Here is a 26,537-nt window from a genome sequence, read left to right as displayed (position 1 = left end):
GTGGCACATACTTTTAATCCCAGAACTGGGGAGGCAGAAGCAGGCAAATCTCTGTGAGTTTGAGGTCAGCCTGCTTTACAACTATTTTACATACATGGATAAAACACACCAAAAAACTGTAAAAAATTACTTTTAATTTCTTTTTTTAATGTATTGTTTTTATTTTATGTGTATGAGCATATTGCCTGCATGTGTGTAAGTGCACCTGACCTGTGTCATGCAATGCCTGAAGAGGTCAGAAGAGGGCGTTGGGTTTCTCTGGAACTGGAATTATGGATGGTTGTTAGCCTCCATGTGGGTGCTGGGAATCGATTCTCGGGTCCTCTGCAAGAGCAGCCAGTGCTCTTAACTGCTGAGCCATCTCTCCAGCTCCACTTTTAGTTTCTTGAAACAGGGTCTCATATAATGTAGGCTGGCCTCCAACTGGCTATGTGACAGGGTGGCCTTGAACTCCTGATCATCTTACCTCCACCTCCAAATGCTAGAATGAAGGGGCACTTGCCACTGTGTGCTTCCCCGCCCCCACCTCTTGGAGACAGTCTCACTACTATGTAGCCCAGTCTGGCCTTAAACTTCAATTCTCCTGCCTCAGCCTCCCAAGTGCATGTGCCAGCACACCTGACTCGACAGCATTTTGCCTATGACCCTCTGTAGGGTCCAGAGTAGAATTTTCCACTTGTGTCATTCAGATTTTGAAGGATTTTAGGTTTCTGCATTAAGGACATTTAACCTATAGTGGCCAAGCATCAAAGGGGGAAACTGGTGTGGGTTGGCAGTGCCAGGGAAGGACTCAGAAAGCATTGAACCCTGAGCAGGGATGGGGTAGAGGTGTATGGAAGGGTGAATGGTGGGGAGGGGAAGGCATCCCAGAGAGATGCAGGGAAGTGACGAGGGATAGGTAGGAAGGAGGAGTGCAGCGCTGGTTCTGCCAGCAGAGAGGGGACAAGATCTGAGGTATGTTAACCTCGGCCCTGGCCCTCCTGCTCCACAGGATGGGCCGTGGCCAGTGGCTCAGGTAATAGACAGCAAGAGGAAGGGGTTGGGTTTTCTCAAGGAGGGAGCCACAGAACATGACAAGTCAACCACACCACTTCTGGGTGTTACTTCCACTTTCTTTTTAAAAACTTTACTTTTTAGGGTGGGACATGCACATGCCATAGTGCTTATGTAGAGGTTAGAGGGCAGCTTTCAGGAGTAGTCCGTTCTCTCCTTCCACCATGGGTTCAAGGGGCTGGAACTCAGGTCATCAGGCTTACAGGAAGCACTTTTACCCTCCACGCCATACCACCTCCCGGACATTGCACCAACTTTCACATTCTTATTTTATTATTTTATTTTATGTGTATCAGTATTTTGCCCACATATGTGTAAGTGCAACTATGTATGCAAAGCCCAAAGAGGCCAGAAGAGGGCATTGGGTCCCCTGGAGCTAGCATTATGGTTGTTAGACACTATGTGAGTACTGGGAACCGAACCAGGATCCTCTCCCAAAGCAGCCAATGCTCTTAACCTCTGAGCCATCTCCCCAGCCCCCTACTTCTATTTTTCAAACTGACATTTTAAATTTTTGTGTATGTGTGTGTGTGTGTGTGTGTGTGTGTTTGCGTGTCTAGTTCTTTCTGTATGTTTACCATGTGGCCAGGGAGACAACAGGGGCATCAGATCCCCTGGAACTGGAGTTACAGGCAGTTGTGAGCTGCCTGATATGGGTGCTGGGAACTGAACTTGTGTCCTCTGCAAGAGCAGAAAGTGCTCTTAGCCTCTGAACCATCTCCCCAGCACTCTCCTTATGCTTTCACAGAGCACTTTTTTGGGACGGAGGCTGTGTGCAATCATGCTTACAGGTTTTTGTTGCCAGTACAGTGTTGATTTGTATAGTAACTTTTTGAGACAGGTTCTCACTATGTAGCTTTGGCTGGCCTGGAACTTGCTATGTAGACCAGGCTAGCCTCAAACTCACAGATCCACCTGCCTCTACCTCTTAAGTGCTGGAATTAAAGGTATGTGCTACCACACTTAGTTAATATTGTTGTTGTTATTATTATTTTATAGTTTGAATAATTTATTGGATAGTTTAGAGTCAATGTGGTAATCCAGGGGCAGGGCTAGGATAGCCCTGCTATTCCAGTTGAGACTTAACACTCAGAACCAGTCCTTCTCAATGACTGACTGTGGAAACCTCTGCACATGTCCACAGTCCTCCTGGGGTGTCAGCAATGGAACCTGGAAAGCTGCACTTTTCCCTGGGCCCTTTGCTAGATTCGACTTTCTCTGCTAAGGTAAACATGAGGCAGGACATGGAAGTGCACACCTGTAATCCAGTACCTGTGAGGTAGAGGCAGAAGGATCAGGGGCTCAAGGTCATCCTTGGCTACATTGTGAATTCTAGGCCAGCCTGGGCTACATGAGACCTTGTCTTAAACCCCCCAAATTAGAAACCCCAAATTCCTTTTTAACTTGGGTTTACACTGGCCATTCCCCACTTAATGTCCAACTCACTGACAGCAAGCACATTCCAGAACTTGCCCATGAGTAGGAAGGAATAGGATTCCTTTTCTACCCAAACCTGTCCCATAGAGGAGAGGGTAGCAGACACTAGGACCCACTGTGTCACACCCGTGCTGTCCACCACGCTGAATTTATCTGAAAGGGAGTTTCTGGAAGATTGGTCAGGTGTTAGTAACTCAGACTGCAGAGATGATCAGTGAGTAAAGGCGCTCGCCACATAAGGGTGAGAACCTGAGTTCCATCCCCAGAACCAGGCAGAGTGAGAGAGAACTCCAAGTTGTCCTGTGACCGCCCCCCACATTCAGGCTATGGGACTCTCTCTCTCTCTCCCTCTCTCCTCTCTCCCTTTCTCACATACACACATAGAAAATATACACATCATACACACACTCATTTAAAATACTTTATGTGTATGAGTGTATTGTCTGCATGTATGTAAGTGCACCCATGTCACGCAATGCCCTAGGATGTCAGAAGAGAGCATTGGATTCCCTGGAACTGGAGTTACAGATGGTTGTTAGCCGCCATGTGGGTGCTGGAAATCGAACCCCAGTCCTCTACAAGAACAGCCAGTGCTCTTAACCACTGAGCTATCTCCAGCCCCAACACACTCATTTAAAAAACAATTTTACACTTATTTGAGTGTATGAATGCATGTGTGCAAGTAAGTGTACCAGAGTGCATGTGGAGGTCACAATTTGCAAGAGCCAGTTCTGTCCATCCACCATATGGATCTTGGGAACTGAACTCACGTGGTCAGGCAGGTGCGTTTATATGCTGAGCCCTCTCACAGGCCCTGAAAGCAAAGGGGAAGAGATCAAAGGAAGCTTAGTTAGGTTATTCCAAAACCAGGCAGGACCACTCAAAAACTGGCAGCCCTTTTCTAAAATGTGCAAAAGTGGCCCACAGTTTGAGAACCTCAGGTTGAGGGGTGTTCTGGGGACCAGCAGCAACCTGGAAAATTTACCACAGAACATAATACACCAGTTTTCTGATACTTGTAAAGGTGCTGAAAAATATTAAGTTCTAATACACCGTTTCTGTCCACTTATACACACACACACACACACACACACACACACACACACAGAATTATAAAACAAAAGGACCTGAGTGTGCGGCAATAAATAATAAATAAATCAATAAATAAATAAAGGCTAGGAAAGGGATCCAATCCTCTAACCATCCAGTGCATTGACATACATTAAGCCCAATCCCAGCATTTGCAAGTCAGTAGGAATAGGATTCCCTTTCTTCCTCAGCCTGTGCCAGGTAGGGAAGGACAGGCAGGACTCTGTCTGCCAGGAGTCCAATCCAATCCTCAGTTCTGAGACCACACGCCAAATTTCACTTGAGAGGTTTTGATGGAGACAAGGCCTTGTTGGTCAGAGGGAGCTATGGTGCTTTCCCCATATGGAAGCTAATATATTTTAAAATTTTATTATTTTAGCTGGGCGTGGTGGCACGCATTTAATCCCAGCACTTGGGAGGCAGAGGCAGGCCTGGTCTACATAATGAGTTCCAGCTGGGGCTATAAGGAGACTGTCTCAAAAAATATATATATAATTTTTTTTATTTTATGTGTTCCAGTGTATTGCCTGCATGTGTGTAAGTGTACCCATGCCTTGAAGTGCCCTCGGAGGTCAAAAGAAGATGTTGGATCCCCTTGGAACTGGAGTTACTGTTATTATCTGCTATGTGGGTGCTGGGAACTGAACCCAGGTCCTCTGCAAGAACTGCCAGAGCTCTTAGCTGCTGAGCCATCTCTCCAGCTCCAGAAGCTAATATTATTTTTAAAATTACTTTCCAGCTTTAAAAAATCCTGGTACGGCCGGGTGTGGTGGCGCACGCCTTTAATCCCAGCACTTGGGAGGCAGAGGCAGGTGGATCTCTGTGAGTTCAAGGCCAGCCTGGTCTACATAGTGAGTTCCAGGACATCTGGGGCTACAGGGAGAAGAAATGACTCGGTTAAAAGCTCTGGCTGCTCTTGAGGAGGACCTGGGTTCAGTTACCAGTACCCACATGGCAGCTAACTGCCCATAACTCCAGTTCCAGGAGATCTGATGCCCTCTTCTGACTTTCACAGGCATTACATGACACAGGTGCTCTTACATACATGCAGGCAATATACTCGTACACATAAAATAAAAATGATAAATAAAATATTTTTGAATAAGATTTAGCCAGGCATAGTGGCACACACCTTTAATCCCATTACTCGGGAGGCAGAGGTAGGTGAAATCTCTGTGAGTTCGAGGCCAGCCTGGTCTACATGAGTTCCAGGTCAGCTGGAGCTACAGGGAGATCTTGTTCCCCCCAAACAAATAAGTAAATAAATAGATAAATAAATACATAAATAATAAGATTTAAAAATAAGATAAATAAAATTTAAAAACCCTGATACTTCAAGTCCAGATTTTTCTTGGTCCATATACACAATGCAATTTTATGCAATCATATAGAAAAATGAAGTCATGACATTTGCAGGCAAATGGAAGCAACTGGAAATCATTGTGTTAGATGAATCCCAGGTGCTGGGATCTTGGACATGTGCCACCACAACTGGCTCCAATATGGTTTAGACTATTTTGTTTTGTTTTGTTTTTCAAGACAGGGTCTCACTATGTAGCCCAACCTGCTGTGTAGACCAAACTGGCCTGGAACTCACAGAGATCAGCCTGCCTCTGCCTCCCAAGTGCTAGGATTAAAGGCGTGCGCCACCACATGCAGCTGGTTTAGACCTTTGTATTATGAACATGTAGTACATATTCCCCAAATAAAGTTGAGCTGGTTTGGTGGTGTGCTCCTGCAATCTCAGCACTCAAAAGGCAGAGGGGGAAGACAGGAACTAGCTGGAGGACAGAGGGCCAAGGGAGAGACAGACAGTGAGAACAAAGGATATGTGTATATGCTTGCAGAAGCCGTGATGAAATCCATTATGCCAACTTGAAAAGTAAACTTAAAAAAAAAGAAAAAAACACTGCCGGGCATGGTGGAGCACGCCTTTAATCCCAGCACTCTGGAGGCAGAGGCAGGCGCATCTCTGAGTTCAAGGCCAGCCTGGTCTACATAATGAGTTCCAGGACAGCTGGGGCTACAGGGAGACCTAAAAAAAAAAAAAAAAAAAAAAAAAAAAGTCTCAACCCCTCCCCCGAAAAACCCCAACAACCAATTTCCTGTTTCTACTAGAAAAGGCGAGGGCCTCAGTTTTGTAAAATAATTAGCTGGACTTCCTCTTCACCCCACTCCCCACCCCTCCCTATTGCCTCGCTCCACCCAGCTGCTCATTAGCGTTACTTGTTCTGCCCTCATAAGCACTGAGTTTGCAATACCTGACTTACATAAACTGGAACACGTTTGAAGGACAGGCCAGGCTGGCTAATGATTTGACACTGCCCTGTAAAGACCAGCTGGTAGGGGATATTTACCCTGAGGGTGCACAACTGTTAGGTTCACATTTAAACCCCTAAGAGGGAGAAGCCAGCTAGCTGTTCTGTGACCCTCCTCCCCACAGGAAACCAACCATTCAATTTGAGATCAGTTAAGGTGCACTCAAGGGAGTGGGGAGGGCATCACGAGGGCCATTCCAGCTTCACCTGGGCAGACTTCTGAGGATCTTAACTGCTTCAAGCTGTAACAGGTCATGTCAGGAAACGGTGAGCTCCCTGACGCAGAGCTGAGGCCCGGGAAGCGCTTCACCTAGCCTTTAGGGGAAAGCCAAGTGGTGCGTGGGCAGCTGGACTGACTACCCTTGTGGTTTCTTCCAGTCCTCCAGGCCTTGGTTCTGTGCCCACAGCCTGGATGCCAGACTGAAGGGGAAGGAAGAGCTAAAAATGGCTCCCATACCGCTGGCTTTGAAGCCAAGATGGCAGCATCTGCCAGTAGAAGCGAGAAATTCAGGATGAGAGTGATTGGCAGCAGGGTGGCGTTAAAAGAGGCGGGGACTGAGTTCCGACCCACTGGTTCTTTTTTCTTTAAAAATTAAAAAAATTTTGATTTCTTTTTATGTGTATGAGTGTTTTGCATGCATGCATGTAAGCGCACCGCGGGTGCAGTACCCACAGGGGCAAGACTGCAGTGGATCCCCTGGAGCTGGAGTTATGGACGGCTGCTGCTATGAGTCACCTCTACAACCCTTTAAAAATGTTTAAAAATGGGACTGGAAAGATGGCTCAGCGGTTAAGAGCACTGGCTGCTCTTGCAGAAGATCCAGATTGGATTCCTAGCACACACATGGCGGTAATTCTAGTTCCAGGGGATCCAATGCCCTCTTCTGACCTCCGCAGGCATTGCATGGCATGGGTGCACTTACATACATGCAAGCAGTACACTCATGCACATAAAATAAAATAAAAATAATAAAATACTAAAAAAAAAAACTCAATAAAATAAATACATGTAAAAAAGAAAAAAAGGGTGGGTGGAGTCTGGGGAACAAACTCAAGATTGTCCTCTGGCTTCCACACACACATGCACACATACATGAACATGCACACACACAGAAACACACAAAATCAGTAGTAGTTGAGTGGAGAGATGGAAAGGATGGGAAGACACAGATGAAGCTTTAAGTGGAGGATCTAAGACTCATGGTCCACAGATGCGAATCCTCAGTCCTGATCTTTTTTTTGGGGGGGGGGCTTTTGAGACAGGGTCTCCCTGTAGCCCCAGCTGTCCTGGGACTCACTATATAGACCAGGTTGTCCTGAACTCACAGAGATCTGCCTGCCTCTGCCTCCTGAGTGCTGGGATTAAAGGCATGCGCCACCATACCCGGCCAGTCCTGATCTTTTATTCAGTACTAAAACAATGGATGAGTTGAGTTCACAAGAAATATTGTGCCAAGAACACATAAGACATACAATAACATGTTACATATAATAACAAGTTGAGGAATACAATGTATAGATGTTATCAGACAAAGCCACCTAGAAACTAACATCTGCTTCTTTGAATAGCTTTAGCCCAACCAGAGTGTTTTCAAGAACTTAAGAACACATGTTTTTCCCCAGAGGTTTGCCTTCAGGAATCACTGCTTGCAGTGACCACAGAGTTCTTTTAGCCTTTCATTGAACATTAACTCTGGAAGTTACTATAAGCCATCAAGTCCCAAGACGTATTAACTCTTCATGGAGCGGCTTGCTACAAAAATCAGTATTGGGACATTCCTCACAGAGAAGGTGTGTAAGTTGGAATCCATTAGGCCTTTTGTTTTCCAGGTGGTTCTGAGACTCTAACCCAGGACCTTTTGCCTGCTAGGCAAGTGCTTTACAACAAATGTGTAGACCGGGTCCCACCCAAGCAGAGATTTTTCTAAGGCTGAAAAGAACTATCTAGAAAGCCTGACCTTTGCTTAGTAGTCTTGTGGTAGATGTGCTTCAGTGGTATTTTCTAAAATGATTATGTGTGCGTTTCAGGAGACATGTATTTTTGTAATTTTAAAGAAGAGTGTTATTTACTTAATCTGGCTGGGACTGCTTACAACAAAACCATCATTTTAATAAGTATACACAGCAAAGAACACATCAGCATTTGATTGTGGAAAGTTTCCAGCTCCCATCTAAGTCTTTTGTGGGTCACTGAGTGAACTGCGCCCCCTGCAGGAAAATACTTGCCAAGCACCGGCCTCAGAACCAATCTTGTTACCATGTTTGTTACTAATTATAACTTTTCTTTCTTTTTTTGAGACAGGGTCTCCCTGTAGCCCCAGCTGTTCTGGAACTCACTATGTAGACCAGGCTGGCCTTGAACTCACAGAGATCCTCCTACCTCTGCCTCCTGAGTGCTGGGATTAAAGGCATGCACCACCACACCCAGTCTAATTATAACTTTTCTAACACCAAATACTAGATCCTCCTCTCCTTCTCCAGTATTGTTTTTCTCTGTATTGTTTTTAGCCAGGGTCTCCTGTAGCCCAAGCTGGCCTGGAAGTCACTATGTAGACCAGGCTGGCCATTGGTTCACAGAGATCCATCTGCCTCTGCCTCCCAAGTGCGGAGATTAAAGGTGTTCACCACCATGCCTGACTTTGTCTGTATTTTGTATTGTATTCATGCTAAACATGAGCTCTACGCTTGAGCCATGTCTACCCATCCCCCCAGTTCTATTGGAGGCAATATTTGCACTCACAGTGTCTCCCCACTTCAGCCTTGTGGTTTCCACAGTTGGGCAGAACAAGGTTAGAATCCTGCCCTTTCATCTTCCACAGATGTCTCAACAGGTGCGAGCTCTCTGACTCCATCACGTGAAGGTAATGACAGAGTAAGTCTCAGGATGGTGACAAGGATGCAATCAGATACGGGAAGAGGCTGCTCCAACATGTCCAATGGAGGGCTGAGGGGGAACCTGGAGACGGTGCCCAGGCATCCAGGGTATCCGGGGCAGGAGCTCAACCTGGACATGTAGGTCTACTGCTGTGGTCATCATGCAAGATAGGTATGGCTGGAGGACAGAACAGTTCAGTGACTTGACTTGCAGAAGTTACTCCGTGGGGCAGGAAAGGGCCAAGGTGAGTGCCCAGGTCTGCCTGACTTCAAATCATTTTTTTTTCTTGCTGGATTTTTGTGGTTTGCTCATAGAGGACATGCTGTTGGGGTACTTCAATTGAGGGAGACACAGTGTATGGAATCTGCCGTCTTCTCCTCTGCTTGGAGTCCGTCTTCTTTCCCTCAATCTCTGCAAGGTAATAATTCTTTTTTTATTTTATGTGTATGAATGTTATGCCTGCATTCATGTAAGTTGTACCCATGTCATACAAAGCCCGTGGAGTCCAGAAGAGGGCATCAGATTCCCTGGAACTGGAGTTATAGATGGTTGATAGCTGCCATGTGGGTGCTAGGATTTGAACCCAGGTCTTCTGCAAGAGCAGCCAGGGCTCTCAGCTGCTGAGACATTTTTCCAGCCCCATGGAAGGGAATAATTTTTTTTTTTTTTTGGTGTTTTTGAGACAGGGTCTCCCTGTAGTCCTAGCTGGCCTGGAACTCATTATGTAGACCAGGATGGCCTTGAACTCAGAGAGATCTGCCTGCCTCTGCCTCCCAAATGCTGGGACTAAGGACATGTGCCACCACACCTGGCTGGAAGGGAATAATTCTTAAGCATCTGCATGGTATATCCCAGGTCACCTACCCTGGCCACCCTCCTTTCCTTGCCCAGTGGCACCCTTTGAACCATTAAAATAGCAGCCAGCATTGGGTCAACCCTGAGCCAACATGTGGTATGTACACCTCTCACCTCTGGGTCACAGAAGTTTCCAGTTCAGAACATTTAGTTAGCTTGGCAGTTAACAACTCTGCACCAAGACACCAAGTCCCTGCAAAGGGGCTTGGACCTCAGAGCTCTGAAGGACTGTTTTTATCAAGTGAAATATTTGGTTTGGCAGGGGGTTGCTGCTGGTTTCCTGGAGGCTATTTTCCACTTGGTACAAGGCAAAGAGTTGTGGGGTGTCAGGAAGGCTTACCTGTGGCTTTAATAGTGTGTGTGTGTGTGTGTGTGTGTGTGTGTGTGTGTGTACGCGCACGTGTCCTCTTGACATCCTTTTAGGGGATGGCTGTTTTACTGTAGAAAGTCCACCTGGTCTCTGCCTGCTGCAGCCTGCTAGTCTAAGGGTGGGTTGGTTGGATGGCTTAGATTGTCTAGATGCTCAGTGCTGACCTGGCATAGTGTTGGCTTGCTGGACTGGCCGACCTGCTATTTCCTGAGTCAGGTGGTTGTTGGGGGCTGCTGGGGGCCCCGAGAGGAGGAATCTCAATTCTCGATGCTCTAGAACTCAACCCTGAGGTCATGAACTAGAGAGTGGATGTCCCAACAAAGAAGCGGGCCCACCGGTGACCTGAGTTAGCCTGGGGAGACCCAGGGGGTGTGGTGTGTTCTCCAGGGTACTGCTGATAGTGGAACCCAGGTGGGTGGTATGTGTGGGAGCTGCTGGGGCTGCCAGCAGCTGTCCTTCTGGTTGGTGAGTGGAAACTTTCAGTGACCCCTCAGGGCCTGGCTGTAGGATCCCGGGTGGCCAGGAATGGGCCAACTTCATTTGCAGAGGGGACTGTCGAAGTCCACGTCCTGTCAGTGTGCAGAGTCAAATGGCTGAAACTCAAGATATTTTTATGCAATTTCTTTCACACCTTGTTATTATAGAAAAGAGTCAAACTTGTTTTTTTTCAAAATGATGTTAAGATCTCATTGTGTTGCCCAGGCTGGCTTCAAAACTCCTGAATTAAAACATCCCTACTAACCATCTTTAGCCTCTCAAGTATCTGGAACCAAGGGTACCACCAAAGCCTGGCTTTGAAACTATTTTGTCAAACCCTATTGTGAAGTATTTATTCTTCCTCTTACCTCATCTTAGAAAATGTTTAGTAGTTTTGTTGGGCATATTGGCACTCACCTTTAATCCCAGCACTCAGAGGCAGAGGCAGGAGGATCTCTGTGAGTTTGAGGCCAGCCTGGTTTACACAGTGAGTTCCAGGCCAGCTGGGGCTACAGGGAAAACTTGTCTCAAAAAAAAAAAAAAGATGTTTAGTAGTTTCTAGTTGTTCTAATAAATATAATAAAGACTATGCTGCACATCTAGGTTTAGGAGTATGTTAGAGGCTAGAGTCATGGCTCGGGGTTAACAGCATGTATGGCTCCTGTACAGGACCTGAGTTCAGGCAGCTCACAACCTCTTGTAATTCCAGCTCCAAGGAATCCAACGTCCTCTTCCGGCCTCCGTGGATCCCTGCACATACATACACACACATATACACTTAACTTTTTAAAAAATATTTTAAATATTTTATTTATTATTTTATGTGTATGTGTGTATTGCCTGTATGTAGGTAAGTGCACCCGTGTTGTGCAATGCTCGTAGAGGACAGAAGAGGCCATCAGATCACCTAGAACTGGAGTTACCAACAGTTGTTAGCTGCCATGTGGGTGCTGGGATTTGAACCCAAGGTCTTCTGCAAGAACAACCAGTGTTCTTAACCGCTGAGCCATCTCTCCAGCCCCAACTTAATTTTTTTTTTTGAGACAGGGTCTCCCTGTAGCCCCAGCTGTCCTGGAACTCACTATGTAGACCAGGCTGGCCTCGAAATCACAAATATCCGCCTGCCTCTGCCTCCCAAGTGCTGGGATTAAAGGCATGCACCACCACACCCGGCCAACACTCAATTTTTTAAAAATTAAAAAATAGGGGCTGGAGAGATGTCTCAGGGAGAGCACTGGCTGTTCTTACAGAGGACCCAGGTTTGATTTCTAACACCCACATGACAGCTAACAACTGTCTGTAACTCTAGTTCCAAGAGATCTGATGCCCTCTTTTGGGCTCTGTGGGCACCAGGCATGTACGTGATGCACTTGCATACATGTAGGCAAAACACATAAAAATCAAAAAAAGAATTACTCATTAGGTACCCCACTCCACACACCATTTTCAAGAGGAACATGAGGCTCCCACTCAACACAGTTCCTATTCAAATGATCAAACATTTAGCTGAAAGATTGAAATCTTCAGAGTTTAACTTTTCACTCATGACAGTTTGAGAAGCAAACGACCCAGCAGGGGGCAGTGGAAGGCGGTGGGTGGGGGAGTCAGGGGCTCTTCACTAGGGCACAGCCTCTTCCCTGGGGATGATGACCCCATGGGGGTTCTCATAACAGTGTGAGGGTCAGGAGAGATTTTGTTAACAGTAAAAGGTTTCCGAACACCATGTGGGTGCTGGGAGTTGAACACGGGTCCTCTGCAAGAGCAGTCAGTGTTTATGTCCGCTGAGCCATCTCTCCAGCCCCAATGTGTTTTGTTTTTTAAATGTATAAGAATTTTCTATTCTTTTTTTTTTTTTTTTTTTTTTTTTGGTCTTTTTGAGACAGGGTCTCCCTATGGCCCCAGCTGTCCTGGAACTCACTATGTAGACCACGATGACCTTGAACTCACAGAGATCTGCCTGCCTCTGCCTCCCAAGTGCTGGGGTTAAAGGCATGTGCTACCACACCCAGTGAATTTTCTATTCTTACAGAAATGTGGTTTAATTACAGAAAACAAAACCTTTTTGTATTTTCCTATCATTCTTTGGAACGTAAATATCAAATTATTCTATCTTTAAATTGCATTAGAATGTTTGATTTTTAAGGACTTTTACTTTCAGTAATGTGTATGTATGTGTGTGAGCCTTTGCCACGTGTGTGCAGGTGCCTGAGGAAGCCAGAATTGGGTGTCGGATCCCCTAGAGATGGAGTTACAGGCAGTTGTAGTAGCTGATGCAGGCGCTGGAAACTGAACCCGGGTCCTCCAAAAAGGAGCAAGAATTCTCACCTGCCGGGCCATCTCTCCACATCAGAAGGTCTGACTCCATGAACTGTTCTGTGACTACCTATTGTGGTGGTGCATGCCTATAATCCCATAGGTAAAGTTCAAGGTCATCCTTGGCTACATAGTGAGTAAAAGCCAGCTTGGGCTATAGGAGACCCTGTCTCAAAACAAAACAAACAAGATGGCAGTAAGTTCATCTAGGGACACAGAATTTAGCTTAAAGTTGCTTGCTCGAAAGTTACTTAGGGGCTGGAGAGATGGTTCAGTGGTTAAGAGCACTGACCACTCTTGCAGAGGACTGGGGTTCAATTTCCAGCACCCACATGGTAGCTAACAACTATCCGTAAGTCCAGTTCTTAGGGGATCTGATGCCCTCTTCTAACCTCCGTGGGCATTGCATGACACAGGTGCACTTACATACCTGCAGGCAATACACTCATATGCATAAAATAAAAATAAAACATATATTAAAAAAAAAAAGTTACGGGGCTGGAGAGATGGCGCAGTGGTTAAGAACACTGGTTGTTCTTGCAGAAGACCCAGGTTTGAATCCCAGCACCCACATGGCAGCTAACAACTGTCCAAAACTCCAGTCCCTTGGGATCCGACAGACTCTTCTGACCTCCAAGGGCATTGCATGACATGGGTGCACTTACCTACATGCAGGCAATACATGTGTACACATAAAATAAAAATAGTAAATAAAATTACTTAGAATGGAACAAAATCCTTCTGGTGCTCATGAAAATCTCTGGGTTTACTGCTTGCTTTTCCAAACACACATGGCATTTTACAGTCAGATCACACACCTCTTGACCTGTCCCTGACCCCCAAGGTACATCTAAAAGGCCAAGTGCAAATGTTAAAGTAATCCAAGCTTCTATTTAATAACAGTTCAGAAATTGTTTGAGGAGCACAGATATCAACAACTTCATTAAACTTTGAGCTTCCTAAGAGAAAGGAAAGACAAGGTGAGAGGCGGGAAAACATTTGCCACGGCCCGTAACTTCAGTCACCGCACAGAGCCCAGGGTTTGTTACAGTGGATCAGTCCCCAGACTGACAAGGCAGGCAGGTAACACGTCAGCACCGCAGAAGCTTTTTGCTTCAGCTTCTTGGTAGGAGAATGTTATCATACGTTTTTAAAAATAACCCTTCTAAATGTAGAAATTGGGAGTCCAAGCACGTAATGTCAAGTTCACTCACTTCAGCACAATCTTTCGGCTTCAAAGCTGTCTACTAAATCTTGACTAAGGCATTTTTTTCTTTTTCCTTTTTTTTTTGGGGGGGGGGGGGTGTCTTTTTGAGACAGGGTCTCCCTGTAGCCCCAGCTGTCCTGGAACTCACTATGTAGACCAGGCTGGCCTTGAACTCACAGAGATCTGCCTGCCTCTGCCTCCTGAGTGCTGGGATTAAAGGCGTGCACCACCACGCCCGGCTCTTTCTCCTTTTTAAAACAGAGTCTCACTATGTTGCCCTGGCTGGCCTTGAACTCATAGATAAATGCTTGCCTCTGCCTCCTAAGTGCTGCGATTAAAGGCATACGTTGCCATGCCCAGCCTTTATTCCTGATTTCTTTAAACACAAAAAATTTTTAATTTACTGATCAATGACCCTGCTCACAAATATTGATGCTGATAATCAACATGAAACAATGTGCTGTTTTAGGGGAGATTTCATTAGATAAGGATAAACAGAGAAGTAAGATTTTCCATGCTGTTTAAAAAAATTACAATGTACACAATCTTGAGCATAACCCCATGTTAAGAATTCTTCAGCATTTAGCTTAAAAGGTGCTTCTTCCCAAGAAACTGAACTTTTCTGTCAAATGCACTTGATCGAATAGGAGAATTGGGCTCATAAAATGGATTCATTGCAAACTTGATATACAAGTCATAGACGTCAGTGAAGAAGTTCTTTATCCCATCTTCCTGCTTCACGTCGTGAAGCATCAGGAATCTCATATGCCCTGCAGTGACAAACGCCGACACAAACCACTCGTTGAATTTGTCCACAGTTTTCAGGTACATATTGTTGGAAAGCCACATGTTCTCCGCCACCAGGTCGAGAGCGGCATGGGCTATGAACTGGTTCAGGTGGCGATGTTCATCTTTAGATTCCGTTTTCCCAGCTGGCAAGAACTCCATTTCAAATACTGGATTATCATGATGGCCAACAATGACAAAGTAGAAGCTTCCGGACATTGTTTTTGGTATATGACTCCCTGTAGTGAGACGCAACAACAGAAATGCCAGGTCAGTCCACCAACATTTTATTAGGGTCTTGCTGCAGCCCAGGTTAGCCCGGAGTTCTCGATCCACCTATCTCAGCCTCTCAAGTTCTAGTATTACAAGCAGGAACTACCATTCCTGGCCCAGCTACCAAAATTTGAATCGATTAAAAATTTTTATGTGTATGTGTATGTGCATGTGCTTGTGTGCATTTATGTGCACCACATAAGTACAGGAGCCTGCAGAGACCAGAAGGCATCAGATCACATGGAAATGGAATTACAGACTGTTGTGAGCCATCATAAATATGGGTGCTGGGAATAGAACCCAGGTCCTCTGCAAGAGAAGCCAGCGCTCTTAACTGCCAGCAGTGGAGAAGCAGAGGCAGGCAGATCTCTTCGAGATTAAGACCAGCCTGTTCTAGATTTCCAGTTCCAAGCCAGCTAGGGTTATAGGGAGACTGTGTCTCAACAAAAAACAAACATAGGGGGAGGGGGGAGGGGGGGTTAAGAGCTGGCTTAGCATTAAGTGCACTTACTGTTCTTTCAGAGGACCCAGGTTCGGATCCTAGCACCCACATGGCAGCCTTAATTCCAATTCCAGGGGATAAGATGCCCTTTTCTGGCCTCTGCAAGCACCAGGGATACACATGTTGCACTTACATACATGCAAGTGAAACACTCATACATAAAAATACAATCTTAAGAAAAAAATCACTGATAGCCAGGCGTGGTGGCGTGTGCCTGTAGTCCCAGCACTTGGGAGGCAGGCGGATCTCTGGGAGTTCAAGGCCAGCCTGGTCTACATAGTGAGTTCCAGGACACCTGCTTCAAAAAGACCAAAAAAAAAAAAAAAAAAAATCCCTGAAAGAAATGAACAAGCCTCACCCACCTCTGATCCCTAAGGAGCTCTGGCAGTCAATGCTGGGGAAGGAGTCAATTTTTCAGTACCACTGTCTAGTTCCCCATGCTCATACAAGTAACCCTAATTAAACTCAGTGGCTCAGAAAGAAAACAAAACAAAACAAGGGCTGGAGAGATGGCTCAGTGGTTAAGAGCACTGATTTCTCTTGCAGCGGACCCGGGGTTTGAGTCCCAACACCCACATAAAGGTGGAAGAAGAGAACCAATTCCACAAAGTTGTCCTCTGACCTCCACATGCATGCTATGGCATGCAAGTACCTCCCTATCATACACACATGAAACAATGTAAGACATGAAAATAAAATGGGATAAGGGGTTCAGTGGGAATGGGATGATGAGGAAGGGTAGTGGAGAGAGATAATGACCAAAACACATTATACTTGTGTATGAAATTATCAAAGAGTAATTTTTTTTTTTTGTCTTTTTGAGACAGGGTCTCCCTGTAGCCCCAGCTGTCCTGGAACTTGCTATGTAGACCAGGCTGGCCTTGAACTCACAGAGATCCTCCTGCCTCTGCCTCCCAAGTGCTGGGACTAAAAGCATGCACAACCAAGCCTGGCTGAGTAATCATTTTCTGAAAATAAGAAAGCAGCTCTGTGGAACAGAATGTCATGCACTGGGTTCACGGATCACTAACAGCAGTTCTGCTGGCCTGCAGATGCAATGCAATCTCTTTCAAACTTTCTTTGCTGAGTTTGACAGGCCTATCCTAATATTCGTATCTATCATCTATCTACCTACCTATCAATCATCTATCTATCTATCAATCAATCATCTATGTATCTATCTTTGTTTTTTTGGGACAAGGGTCTTGGGTAGCACAGGTTGGCCTGTAACTCCCTGTCGAGGATGACCGTGAGCTCCTGCTCCTCCTGCCTCCCTCAGTGCTGGGATTGCAGGCATAATCCACCAAACCTATTAAAATAAAATTAAAAAAACCCAACCTAAACGACTTTTTCCTTAAGGTGCTGGGGACCAATCCTGGGCATCCCTCAGGCTAGTGAAGCGGCTACCCTGGGCTACATCCCCATTTTAAGGACACCTGAAGCTCACGCCTGTGACTCCCCGTGGTCCTCTCCCTTGGCAACCGAGATCCTTTAAGTACTCTGACTTGTGCTAGGGACAGGGTCGTGATGTGGCACAGGCTAGCCTACACCTTGAGGCTCTGGGGCGCTGAAATAACAGGAGCGCGCCACCAAGCCGGGCTTAGGATTCTGACAACTGTAAATACCTCACATAGGTGGGCTTCCCTCGGGTCCGGAAGTACGAGAGCCGCAGGTTAACATGGAGAAGGAATGCGCCCAGGACCCAAACGTACCTTAGCGTCACAGGATAGCTACGGCCCCAGCGAGGACCCAACTGAGCATGCGCACATCCTCACACGCCTCAGGGAGAAACCGCACCCTCCCCGGCTGCCATCTTAGATCCGGGCATCGAAGGCCACAGTATGGGCTCACGCTCTTGCGCGACCGCGGAGGCCGCGAGCCCGACCCTGGCCGCCATCTTCGGTTAAGGCCGCCGGCTCTGGCCGCCATCTTGGTTAGGGCGCGGTGGGACGTTGGGTTCTTGCAGGCCTTGGCTGGCTCTTGCACTACGCCTTTCCCCGCCGCCTTTTCCTTGGTGCTGGCGTTCCTGCTGTTCACTCGAGGTGAAGAGAATCGGCACTTGGAGTCGGAGGCGGGAGACCCACGTCAGTGAGGCGCAGCTTCAGACTATGCCGGTGCCAGGAAGCAAGATGGAAGTTGCAGCGTCAGGCGCTTGTGTCCAGACCTTCCGCAGGCGGGGTGCATAGGCGGAAATGCTTTAGGGAGCAATTGAGCTGGGATTGTATGTGGTTCTGATTTGCAACTTGAAGTTCAGATACACTCCCGGTTTCTTCCCAGGTTTTCCCCGTTTTATTACAAAGGAGTTTCCGCGTGAAGGCTTTCTGCATCCTTTCATTCCCAAATCCCCTTCCAACAGACGCTTAGAAACCGCTTTTGCTAAACAGCATTGACTTCTCACTTGGGCCCCCAGGTTACTAGAAAGGTTACGTGATGAAGTTTGGCTTTTCTAGTTTTCCTTTTGTGTCTGTCTACTTTGGGTCAGACTTCCGGCCGTCTCCTCGTAGGTGTGGTAAGGAGCGCCTGTCTACTTATCACACGCAGGGACACAAAGATGAGTCGTTGTCCTAGACCGCAGGCACCTTGATAGGGATTGGGCAGGAGGAAAGGGAATGAAATGTCCTCCCAGTCTTCTTCCCAGCACAATTGGAGACAGAACTATGAACGTGTCAGCTTCCGGCAGTTGCTCATAGACTTCCATTGCTGAGCCTGCCTGCTTTCTTGACCTCTACTTCAGGAAGCAGAACTTTTGTTTTGGAGACTGGGGCTTGCTGTACTTGAAGTCACATATATCTGCCTGCCTCTTCCTCTAAGTGCTGGAATTAAAGGTGTGCCCCACCAGGCCACATAAAATATGTATATTTTTATGAGTGTTTTGTGTGCATATAAGTGCACCCATGTTGTGCAGTGCGTGGGATCCCCTAGGAACTGGTTAGGGAGGGCTGCTAGCCACTATGTGGGTGCTCTACAACAGCCAGTGCTCTTGTCTGCAGAAGCATCCCTTCAGTCCCTGCGCGCGCGTGCGTGCGTGCGTGCGTGCGTGCGTGCGTGCGTGTGTGTGTGTGTGTGTGTGTGTGTGTTAGTGTCTGTGTCTTTGTGCACAAGTGTGGGTGTGTGGAGGCCAGAAGTTGAAGTTTAGTATCTTCTGTAACTCTCCACCTTATTTTTTGAGACCCTCTCCCTATGTAGCTCTGCTGGCCTTGAACTTACGATCCTGCCTCAAGTGCTGTGATCACAGCTCAGGAATCTTTTTAAAAAAGTTTTTATTTTATATGTATGAGTGTATTGCCTGCATGTATGCCCGTGGTACCTCCAGTCTAACCAGAATCTTTTGTAAGACAGCTCTGCTCCTACCTGGACCCAGCAGCCTGCATCACCTAACTCAAAACTTATCCCCACAAGGGTTTTGAACACTTGTTCCCAGCTGGTAGTGCTGTTCTGGGAGGCTGTGGAATCCTTAGAAGGTGAGCCCTCTGAAGGGACCTCTGAAAATTATACCTGGGCCCTGGTTCCTGACTCTGTCTCTGCTTCCTACTCTACTGTGATGCAGTCAGCCTCTGCTCTGCCAATGCCGCAAAGGTCAGAGAGGGCATCAGATCCCCTGGAACTGGAGTTGTGGGCGGATGTTAGCCGCCATGTGGGTACTGGGAATCGAAACTGGGTCCTCTGCAAGAGCAGTCAGTGCTCTTAACCGCTGAGCCATCTCGCCAGCCCCACTCAGGAATCTTAAAGTTTTAAATAAGTATGTTTGAGATGCTTAGAAAGAGGGATCATATGCATTAAAAATAATACATTATTGGGGCTGGGCATGGTGGCACATGCCTTTAATCCCAGCACTAGGGAGGCAGAGGCAAGTAATCTCTGTGAGATTGAGGCCAGCCTGGTCTACATACTGAATGAGTTCCAGACCAGCTGGGGCTACCCGGAAACCCTGTCTCAAAAAGACCGGAAGAAACAAACGACAACAAAAAACCCAAACCAAAAAATAACAAAAAATACATTATTGGATAAAATCAGAAATGAATTAAACAGGGATATTAAAATCAATCTTGGAAATAAAATATAGTTATACATACATAAAAGATTAAACTCTAGTACAGGTAAGATCAAGCATTAATGAAAACAAACATGTAATAGGAATCCTGGGGGTAAAAAAAGAAGAGGGCAGGACAAATACATGCCAGGCACGTGGTATAATCTTGTATTCCCAGCATTTGTGAGGCAGAGGCAGGAGGATTGCCCATGAGTTTGAGGCCTGCGTGAACTTCAATACTGAGCTCTAGGCCAGCCTGGTGGTCAGGTTTGGGACTGGGTGTTTCCAGGTTCTTGGCCTCTTATTCAAAGAATTGCAAGTAATGGCTCAACAAATTCGCAAAAGTAGCAAGATAACTTTATTCAAAGCAAAGCAATAGCACAGGTTAGAGATTCATTGTCAAGACTGACAACGGTCCACACGAGTGAAATTAGGGTCTGGATTATTGTTTGGGGCTTCTTTTTATGGGGTTCAAGAGCAGGAGGAGCTGGTTATTAAGGGGCATATTTTGAGTAGTTCTGGTTTGATCGACTGGGTCATACACTCATTTTTCTACTGCGCATGTTCCTTCTTATAAGGCATCTGATTTTATTTTTTAAATTTTATTTTTATTTTATGTGCATGTATTGCCTGCATATAGGTAAGTGCACCCATGTCATGCAATGCCTGTGGAAGACAGAAGAGGCTTTCAGATCCCCTGAACTGCAGTTACGGACAGTTGTTAGCTGCCATGTGAGTACTGGGATTTGAACCCAGGTCTTCTGCAAGAACAGTCAGTGTTCTTAACCGCTGAGCCATCTCTCCAGCCCAAGGCATCTGATTTTAATCACATCATGCCTAGTTACACAGAGGCATAAGGGAAGTAGGGGATGGTCCCCAGAGGTTTTCCTTAGACACACTTTTACCTTACAGTACAGGCAGCCAAGCCAGTATAGACAGTATCAGCCTAGGTATTCCTCCCATCCCCAAACATTTGTTCATGTATGTCCATGTGTGTGCCTTGGCATATGTGTGACGGTCAGACACAACCTTCAGGTTCGTTGTCCTGGGGCTCAAACTCAGGTTGTCAGGCTTGGCAACAAGTGCCTCTACCTTCTGAGCCATGTTTCCAGCTCCTGTCCTGTATATTCTTTGTAAACCCTCCCCACCTCCCCTGAATACATTGGAATATGTTTGGGAAGAAACTAAGCTTGATTTTTGTTAGGGCAGGAGAAACTTATCACCCACTGTTAGTTAGAGCAGTGTACATGTAGCCCAGTGCAGGTGGCTTCTGAGGTTGCTCGGTGCACTGTTCAGATGTACATGCAGCTAAAGGGGCTGGGCTGCCAAGTGTATTAGAAGAGGGGCATGCATGGCCCAATCCAAGTAGAGTCCCTGGTTACTAAACCTCTCCCATGCTTAACCCTTAGCCCTACCTCAAAAAAAAAAATCTTGAAGAGAAGATGACGAGGCATTTTCGAGACGTGAAGACAAGGATCTTCAGACTCAGGTGTTGTCTGAAGAATGAGGTGACGAGTAAACCAGGGAGACAAAACTGCAGACAGGAAGGAGGAGGTAGAGTGTGTTGGGACAGCAGCTGGGCTTGTGCACAGCAGTCACAGGACAGTGGAGCAGTTAGGGTTCCAGCTATCCTTGCAGAGTGTGCCTCAAGAATTTAGTTTAGGGCTGGAGAGATGGCTCAGTGGTTAAGAACACTGGTTGCTCCTGCAGAAGACCCGGGTTTGAATCCCAGCACCCACATGGCAGCTAACAACTGTCTGTAACTCCAGTTCCAAGGTATCCGACAGCCTCTTCTGTTCTCCTTGGGCATTGCACGACACAGGTGCACTTACCTACACGCAGGCAATACATGCATACACATAAAATATAATGAAATTTTTTTAAAAAGTTTGGTTTAGGGCTAAGGATATGGCTCAGTTGGTAGTGGTTGCCTAGCATGCACCAAAGTCCTTGGTTCATCTCCAAAACCACATCAAACCAGACATAATGGCAGATGCTAGTAATTCTAATACTTGGGAGGTAGAGGTAGGAGGATCCGAAGTTCAAGGTCATCCTTGGCTACATTAGTGAACTGGAGGCCAGTCTTGGCTATGTGAGAGCCTATCCCACAAAACAACACAACCCGAGGAGGCTGAGGCAGGAGGATCTGAGCTTAAGGCCAGCTTGGACTATTTTAAACAACCAGTCACTGTATGTAAGCTCTTTTAATTAACTTTATTGAATAGCCAAATTCATAAGTTAGCACAGATAAAACGATTGTTTGCATGGGTTACAAATGACTTTTTCTTTTAAACAGGAATAAAACAGTGAAAATTACAAACTGTAAAAAGGAAGACAAATCTTGTCTCTAACATTTCAGAGGCAAGATTTAACACAATACATTGAAGATCAATACATATTTTAATTTGAAAACAGGAATTTAATGTTACATTATTATATACTACTTTACAAAATTAAAGTATCTAGGTAAGGATTATATTTGTAATAGTTAAAACCTTGAAATCACATTTGGTGGTCCCCTAGATAACAGCTGTTATGTATCTCTGATTAGAAGAAATAAATCTTTTATTTTAATTATTGCAAAAGTCTATTAGACTTAATACATTACATTAAATTAAAAACAAATATATGCAAGCTAAAATAAACGGTACTGCTTGAGTGAATATTAGCATGTCAGACTTATGGAAACATTATTTTAAAAATTCTAGAAATTAGAAAAATAGAGTACTTTTATGGTAGAACTGCCATGCTCAGATTTATATACCAAGATTGCCCTTGTTTGTGACTTTAGTAGCTGTAGATCTGTAGAAAATTCAAGGATCTTTCATAATTTACAACTACAATAAAAAAAATATGGCATAGTGTAAATATTAGTTGCTTTACATCAAAAAGTAATAAGATGATACGGAGGGTAGTGTCACTGAAAAAAAAAATCAAACAAAAAACATTCAATATTGCTAAAAATAACTCTATCAATATTCCCCTAAGGCTCACTCCCTTTTTATCTGAAGAACAAAAACCGTGACTCCTAAATAAAATTATGCTTTGATGACCTGTCATAAAATTACTCTGGATTGCACGTTACACAGTATCTAAGATAAAATTTGTGAAATACACTAATAAAGCAGGTGATAACCGAGAGTCAGACTCACTCAGGGAAGCAGGGAGGCACAAGAAGTTTGTCCCCAGGAGCACAAAGGGCTTCCTCTGGAAGATTCTTTACTATTATTTGGAAAGGGCCTGCAAATATCAGCATTTAAAATCACATTAGGAAGAACCTTTAGCTCATTTAAAGAAACACCAGTACATAATAACTGTGTTTCCTTAAAAGAGGGGGAAATAAAAATTTATATGCTATAATTTGAAAATTGCTTCTCATCAAATGAAGCAGCTTTCAAGAAAAGTTTAAAGTACTGTGTGGATGCTGAAAAATAGTCTTTTTGCTTTGTTTTTGTTTTGAGACAGAGTCTTGCTCTATTTATGTAGTCTTGGTAGCCCAGGCTAGCAATCCTCCTGCTTTAGCCTCCCAAGTACTGTGGTTAGAGGCATGTGCCACCACGCCCAGCTTGAAAAAAACCCCCAAAACCATAACACTGCTTAAAGGAGTTGACGTTGTCATAGGACACTTCTGCCGCTGCAGCAGAAGCACTAGTTGTAGACTCCAGGGACCTGCTCCCCACCCCAAAGCTGAAGTCAGTCCCCACGGACGTAAACCTGAAAGTTACTATTTCATTGGTGATCCTGTAAGACCAAGATTGTAAACACAGATTCTAACTATGAAAACAAAATCCAAACCTTTTCATCAAGTATTACACAGGGACATCATTTAAGAAATTCATACAAGATGAACCTATGAAAACTGAGCCAAACTCTTTTAAAGATATATCACAGCATTTTAAATATATAGATGGATAATTTACCTAATTGTAAACAAAAGTTGTTTAATCGTTTTGACTATAATATTCTTTAAACCAAAACGAGCAGTCTTTTGAGCATGTTCAGAAATCAAGTTTCTTTTAGAACTTTAACATGATGGATTTGCGTATTTTAACATCCTCCAAATCAAACAGCAGCAGCCATACTTTTAACAGGTTTTAACATCCCAGCATATCTGAGTGGCTTCCAATTTAATTATCAAACGCCCCAGGACAATGCTGATACATTCTGAGGTGGCATTTAAGGAACCTTTAGCTTCCCTCATTCACCCTCATTTTACCAAAGTAACACTTTCATTACCCACAGCGGAAGTGTACCAAACACAAACCCAGTAGAGAATCAAGGTAACCAAGATTTCCCATCTCCCTATGATCATCCCAGGTCCCAGTATGTTTATAAAGACTGCTAAAGTTCTTCAGGGCAGAGTCAAACATGACGGCTAAGTCTTCTGTAAGTCAGAAGTCACTAGTTACAGTCTTCACCTCAAAGCAAAGTGGCTTTGTTCAAGTAGAGAATACTGACAGACTTTAAAGCTCCATGTGTCACTCCACACTCTTCTCAGGGTAGACCAGAGCTAGTTTACTCCAGTTTTCAGTTACCATCATGATCCTTTCCCTCTCTTAAAAAAGGAGAAGGGGGGAAAAAACAAAACAAAACAACAAACAAGTATGGGGGATGAATTCCAGCTTTTCTACAGTCTGTTTTCTTTTGGATTTTCCAATTTAAAGATTATCAGTGGATCTGAAAATTCCCTGCAACGCTTAGTCTTGTGAGGTTTCTAAATGTAGCAGCCAAAAATTAAAAAAAAAGAAATATACATGCAGAACACAGATGTCTTTATTTTACAAAATATACTTTGCCTATGCAATATTGTCTTACCTCCATCCACAACAACTCAAACATAATTGGCAGCAAAAGAAAAGAGGTTTCCAATCATGTGCAGATTTATCTGATTTGGAAAATACAGCATTTCAGAGTTGTGTGTCTGACGCTCTGCTGTGGTCCTTTATTTGCTATAGTTTGTTGAAATCACAGTGAAACATCTTAATCACATTTGTTCACAATCGTAAGTGGAGAAGTAAGGTGCTACACTGAGAGCCCTGCACTGCCACTTCCTTGGAGCCCGAGGTTGCTTCATTTGTTCACTTGCTGCTGTATGTGCAAGAGGAACTCATAGTATGACAGTGCGGACTCTGTTCTGTCTTCTACCATGTTCTGAAGGAAGGCTGCTTTCATTGGACTCTCATCCCTTAGAGAGAAAAAGAATTTGTATATATTAGATGCAGCAGAGTAAGTCATGGATATTCTCAAAAGCTAATGACCGACTGTGGCAACTACTACATTATTTGCCATATAGCTCTATCTAAAGGCTTTCTTTGAGAATACTTGGCTGATTATGTAAATGTCATGCGTTTAGCAGAAAAGTTTATGAGTTAGGAGAAACTAGTGATTAATTTTTTTGAGACAGGGTCTCACTATGTAGTGCTGACTGCCCTGGAACTCACTAAACTCACTATGTGGACCAGGATGGCCTCAAACTTAGAGAGACCCACCTACATTTGGAGTACCGGGATTAAAGGAGTGTGTCACAAGGCCTTCAAAATCATTTACTAACGAGTTTATTGAAAGCTTAATCATTCTAAAAATTGATTATAAAAGCACCAGGCGTGGTGGCGCACGCCTTTAATCCCAGCACTCAGGAGGCAGAGGCAGGTAGATCTCTGTGAGTTTGAGGCCAGCCTGGTTTACATAGTGAGATAGTGAGTTCCAGGATAGCTGGGGCTACATACAGGGAGACCCTGTCTAAAAATGAAAATTGATTATCAAGCACAAAAGATGAAATTTTTATTTATTTAATGTATATGAGTGTTTTGCCTGCATGTATGTTAAGTGCATGACATGTGTGCAATGCCCATGTTGGCCAGAAGAAGGTATTGGATCCTGTGAGCTATCATGTAGGTGCTGGGAACAAAACTGGGGTCCTCTGAAAGAGCAGCCTTACGTATTTTAAATTAATGAACCAATTAATCAATCAACCAATCAATCAAATTATTTTTGGTCTTTTGGGGACAGGGTCTCCCTGTGGCCCAGGCTGGCCTTGAATTCACTATGTAGACCAGGCTGCCTCTGCCTGCCGAGTGCTGGGATTAAAGCTGTGCACCACCATGCTCAAGTTTGCATTTTCATTTTTTTTTGGTCTTTTTGAGACAGGGTCTCCCTGTAGCCCCAGCTGTCCTGGAACTCACTACGTAGACCAGGCTGGCCTTGAACTCACAGAGATCCACCTGCCTCTGCCTCCCAAGTGCTGGGATTAAAGGCATGTGCCACCACACATGGTTGTATTTTCATTTAAAATTTTTTTTAATTTATTATTTTTTTATGTGTATGAGTGTATTGCCTACATGTATGTGAGTGCACCCGTGTCGTGCAATGCCTCGGAAGTCAGAAGAGGGCTTCTGATTCTCCTGGAACTGGAGTTAAGGACAGTTCATAGCTGCCATGTGGGTGCTGGGAATCGAACCCGGGTCCTCTGCAAGAGCAGCAGTGCTCTTAACTCCTGAGCCATCTCTCCAGTCCTGTATTTTCATTTTTTGAGACAGGGTCTCATTTGTGAAGCCCAGGCTGGCCTTAAACTCAAGCTATAGCCATGGATGATCTTGAACTTCTGACTCTTTGCCTCCATGGAAAGCTGGGATTACAGGTATGTTTCGCCATGAGTGGTTTTATGTGATGCTGGGCAAGAATCTACCCTGTAAGCCACACCTACAGATCCTTTTTTTAATATTCTTTAAAAAGGTGCCATGTGGTAGCAAACAACCCATAACTCCAGGGGAATCTGGGTTGGATTCCCAGCACCCACATGGTGGCTACAAATCATCCTTAACTCCAGTTCCAGGGGAATCTGAAGCTCTCTTCTGACCTCTGAGGCAATGCACGACACAGGTGCACTCACACACATGCAGGCAATACACTCATACACATAAAATAAAAATAATAAATAAAACCGGACGTGGTT

At 45.0% G+C, this 26,537-nt stretch overlaps 2 protein-coding genes across 4 annotated transcripts in view; both read right to left on the bottom strand.

The window, feature by feature from the left end:
- Positions 1 to 14,367: 14,367 nt before the first annotated feature.
- On the bottom strand, positions 14,368 to 17,686 carry LOC103729885 (trafficking protein particle complex subunit 2). Of its 2 annotated transcripts, none has more exons than XM_008827971.3 (2): positions 17,268 to 17,686; positions 14,368 to 15,019 (listed from the first exon to the last, which is right to left on the bottom strand). In XM_008827971.3, exon 2 carries the CDS (start codon positions 14,997 to 14,999, stop codon positions 14,577 to 14,579), a length of 423 nt encoding a protein of 140 aa, XP_008826193.1. In that variant the 5' UTR covers positions 15,000 to 15,019; positions 17,268 to 17,686; the 3' UTR covers positions 14,368 to 14,576. The 2 variants fall into 2 exon arrangements, with proteins under 2 accessions (XP_008826193.1, XP_008826186.1); XM_008827964.3 differs by having other exon boundaries at positions 17,181 to 17,685.
- Positions 17,687 to 21,778: 4,092 nt separating this feature from the next.
- Positions 21,779 to 26,537, bottom strand: part of Sec24a (SEC24 homolog A, COPII coat complex component) — a 72,483-nt gene continuing 67,724 nt past the window's right edge. For both annotated transcript variants that reach the window (XM_008827955.3, XM_029560891.1), the window contains one exon: positions 21,779 to 24,770. In XM_008827955.3, coding sequence (XP_008826177.1) covers positions 24,656 to 24,770 — 115 coding nt within the window. In that variant the 3' untranslated portion in view covers positions 21,779 to 24,655. The remainder of the gene's footprint in view (positions 24,771 to 26,537) is intronic.

This window comes from Nannospalax galili, unplaced genomic scaffold, assembly GCF_000622305.1.
Source record: "Nannospalax galili isolate Female #2095 unplaced genomic scaffold, S.galili_v1.0 scaffold970, whole genome shotgun sequence".
NCBI lineage: Eukaryota > Metazoa > Chordata > Mammalia > Rodentia > Spalacidae > Nannospalax > Nannospalax galili.
This window is presented reverse-complemented; position numbering and strand designations above follow the sequence as displayed.